The 3,931-nt window shown below is 38.3% G+C and overlaps 1 protein-coding gene across 1 annotated transcript; it reads left to right on the forward strand.

Moving 5' to 3' along the window:
• The first annotated feature begins 2,626 nt into the window (after positions 1-2,626).
• Positions 2,627-3,571, forward strand: LOC107290230 (olfactory receptor 10A4-like). Its single transcript, XM_015819094.1, has one exon. It carries the CDS (start codon positions 2,627-2,629, stop codon positions 3,569-3,571), a length of 945 nt encoding a protein of 314 aa, XP_015674580.1.
• The last annotated feature ends 360 nt before the right edge of the window (positions 3,572-3,931 follow it).

Genomic DNA, 3,931 nt, shown 5'->3' on the forward strand with positions numbered 1-3,931 from the left:
TGTTTTCTTCTGGTAGATGGTGTGTCCTAGGGAGCCATTGGATTTCTTGTAGACTAGGATATCTAGGAAGGGTAGTTGGTTATTGGATTCTATTTCCATGGTGAACTGTATTTTGGGGTGAAGGCTGTTGAGGTGTATGAGGAAGTTGTCCAGTTTTTCTTTCCCATGTGGCCAGATTATAAAGGTGTCATCTACATACAATATTTGCTTACGGAGAGTCTTAACTCATTATGATCACAGAATTACTAATTTATATGGTCATTATAAACTTCAAGGTCTTCTCCCAGGTAATAGCTGCTTCCTGATAATCTGATCCTGTTATAGTATCTCCAGCAATTCAGACATTGTCCATTCCATATTTTTGCAGACCCAAGAGAATCAAACATTTTATTTATGAGCAGCTTCTCCTGGCAGAACAGCCATCCTACCTGAAATGTGTGTCCCTCTTCCTTGCTCAGATGTGATCTCGGCACCCTTGGTATTTATTATGATAACTGGTAGCATCCCTGCATTTTACTGACTATGTTCAGCATCTCCTCAGCAGAAATATAAAAGACCTTCTAAGTCTTGACTTATCATTCATTGGAATGAGCATGAATTATGGGGTCATCATGGTCATATATGAAATATCTCTTAGAAATCTACTCCCCAGAAAGCAGTACTGTCTCCATAAACACTCTCCAGGAAGCAGTATTTTCTATGTACATTTTATATAGAATGTATGTTATGTGTATAATCTTCCTTAAGATGAAAATCTTAAAATCCTCAAGGTATCACATACTATACTAGACATTGCAAAACAAAAAGAATTGAATTGAATTGAATATTTTATTTGGCCAAGTGTGTTTAGACACACAAGGAATTTGCCTCCAGTACTCTCAATGAATATGCAAAGCAACAGAATAATAGTCATAAACATAAACAAACATAAACATAAACAACAACAACAACAACAACAACAATAATAATAATAATAATAATAATAATAATAATAATAATAACAACAAAATACAAAGACCTACAAATAGAAATAGAAAGACTGTGGCAAAGGCAAGCAAGGGTAGCACCAATAGTAATAGGCGCCTTGGGTGCAATCCCAAAACAACTGGAGCACTACTTGAACACCATTGGCATTAACAATTTGCCATTAGTCAATTGCAAAAGGCAGCCTTACTAGGAGCCGCTTCCATCCTGCGATGATATCTGTAATACCACCAAACATCCACATCTGCCTGTCCCAGGTCCTTGGTAAGGACTCGATAGGTAGGCAAAAATGCCAAATCCAGTCTGAACATCTGTCTGACTGTGTGATGATCATCAATAATAAAAATAATACCAATAAAGGGGGAGCAAAGAAGCTAATAATAAGAATAAATAATAATATCACAGCCATACTACATGGGTAAATATACATAGATATTAGTTAACATTGTGAGAATTAGGTGTTTAGAAGAGTGATGGCACAAGGGAAAAAAACTGTCCCTGTGTCTAGTTGCTTTGGCATACAATGCCCTATCACACCATCCTGAGGAGAGGAATTGAAACAGTTTATGTCCAGGATGTGAGGAGTCTGCAGATATCTTTTCAGCCCTTTAAGAGCTTCTGGGGCAAACAACTCAAGAATATATGCTGTAGATCTCCTTCATCGATGATGACTGGAGATGTATAAGGATAACAATTGGCAGAATGAATAATTTAATTATGTGGAGCGTCCTCTGCCTTTTGAGACTGAAATCATGTGAACATCAGACAATATGGAGGAGATATGAATGGAATAAATTGCCATTATTATAGCCTAAGAATAGGAGACATATTAAAAGTACTCATAGCTCACAGATTTTACATGTGATCATCAGGGACAATATAAATTATCCCACTAATTGCCATTATCTTTTGGACTACCATAACTATAAGACTGAAATGGCCAGAGAGTCCTGGAAATAGAAACCAAAATAGCCAGCATCTGAGGGCACTGGATTTCCTACTTCTTTTAAACAATGTTTCCCCATGATCCAGGTTGTCCTCTGGTATTCATTAGCCAAATCCCTAGGATGAATCTCAGGCTTCTGCCAGGAGATCTTGTTAGAGAAAAATAGTCCTCTTGTCTCTCTAGAATTTCTGATCCTCTAGGATTTCAAGTGATTTTATAGACTCCTTCACAATATTTGATGTTGGCTGATCCAAAATGTCTACATGTAAGAAATATCTTTTTCAAGAGAAAGGGATACATGAAGGCTCACTTACGACAAGCTGATGTTCAAGATAAGAAATATCTTTTTCAAGAGAAAGGGATACATGAAGGCTCACTTACGACAAGCTGATGTTCAAGATCTTAAATTTTTAGTGCACTTCATTTTTTTCACAAGAAGAAAGAAAGCTTTTCTTTCTAAAAATATCAGAAAACAATTCTAAAGTAAGGTCAATGGATTCCTTTGGTTCATGTTTGGTGGTTTGGTTCTTCCTGTTGTACAACTTCATGAAAGGTTTTATTGATCCAACATACTAATAGTATTGTACTGTTGTGTAGTCATGTAGATTTCAAAGATAGCAGGGCTAGTTCATTGTTAAAAATTGTTATGAAGAATTATTTAATTCTTCATTTTCTTGTTTTCCTAAGGTTTTGATCATGAAGAAAGAGAACCGGACCTGTTTGACTGAAATTGTCCTACTAGGCTTCTCAGATTTTCAGACTATGCGAGAGCTTCTCTTTTGCCTGGTTCTAATATTCTACCTCATGGCTTTGATGGGCAACAGCATGATTTTGATCCTCACCATTTTCAATCGTTCCCTTCACACCCCAATGTACTTCTTCCTCTGGAACTTGTCCTTTGTGGAAATTGGCTACACCTCCACCATCAGCCCAAAGACGCTAGTGGACTTATTATCAGAGAACCAGAATATATCCTTTTGGAGCTGTGGCTGTCAAATGTGTTTCTTCATTCTCTTTGGTATTACTGAGTGTTGTCTTCTTTGTTTTATGGCATATGACCGCTACGTTGCCATTTGCAAACCCTTGCAATACCCATTTATCATGAACCTCAGGGAATGCGCTAAGCTTGCTGCTGCATCATGGGCTATTGGAGTTTCTGTGGGTCTGGGGCAATCTATTTCAATCTTCACCCTTCCCTTCTGTGGGTCAAATAGAATCAGCCATTTCTTCTGTGATCCTATGCCTGTTCTGAGACTGGCTTCCACCAATACCTACAAAAACGAGGTGGCCATTGTCACAATAACAGTTCTAGTTATACTGGTACCTCTTTTGCTCATCCTTCTTTCCTACATCCTCATCATTTCCACTATTCTCACAATGCCACTGGCCAAAAACAGACGCAAAGCATTTTCCACTTGTTCCTCACATCTCATTGTGGTCTGCATTTTCTACGGAACCTGCATTGTTACCTACATTCGTCCCAACTCAGAATATTCCATGGACAGTAGCAGATTCCTTGCCCTATTCTACACAGTGGTGACCCCAAGCCTGAACCCCATCATTTACAGCTTGAGGAATAAAGAGATAAAAGCTGCTTTCATGAAATCTGTAGCAAGGAAACAGATGTTCTTAATAGGATAATCCAAGTAGATCCATAGGTTTGATCTCTTCAACACAATGTAGTTGTCGTGCATAAATTTATGCAGTAGAATAGACTCCAGGGGATACCAGTGGCATATTTCACCCTTTATAGAAGAAGTGTGACAGATTTATTTAAATCGCCAGGACCAGATGGACTAGACCCCAAGGTTCTCAAGGAACTAGCAAATGTGATCTCTGAACCACTGAACTATATTTTTCAGAGATCCTGGAGCACAGGGGAACTACCAGAGGACTGGAAAAGAGCTGATGTAGTTTCCATCCTCAAAAAAGGAAAAAAAATGGACCCAGGAAATTACAGACCTATCAGCCTGACCTCAATACCTGGGAAGATCCTGGAAA

The sequence above is a fragment of the Protobothrops mucrosquamatus genome, unplaced genomic scaffold, assembly GCF_001527695.2.
Source record: "Protobothrops mucrosquamatus isolate PMUCROS unplaced genomic scaffold, P.Mucros_1.0 scaffold859, whole genome shotgun sequence".
Taxonomy (NCBI): domain Eukaryota; kingdom Metazoa; phylum Chordata; class Lepidosauria; order Squamata; family Viperidae; genus Protobothrops; species Protobothrops mucrosquamatus.

Excerpts from the sequence above, each read along its gene's own strand:
- LOC107290230 (XM_015819094.1), top strand. The coding sequence starts at position 2,627 with ATGAAGAAAGAGAACCGGACCTGTTTGACTGAAATTGTCCTACTAGGC.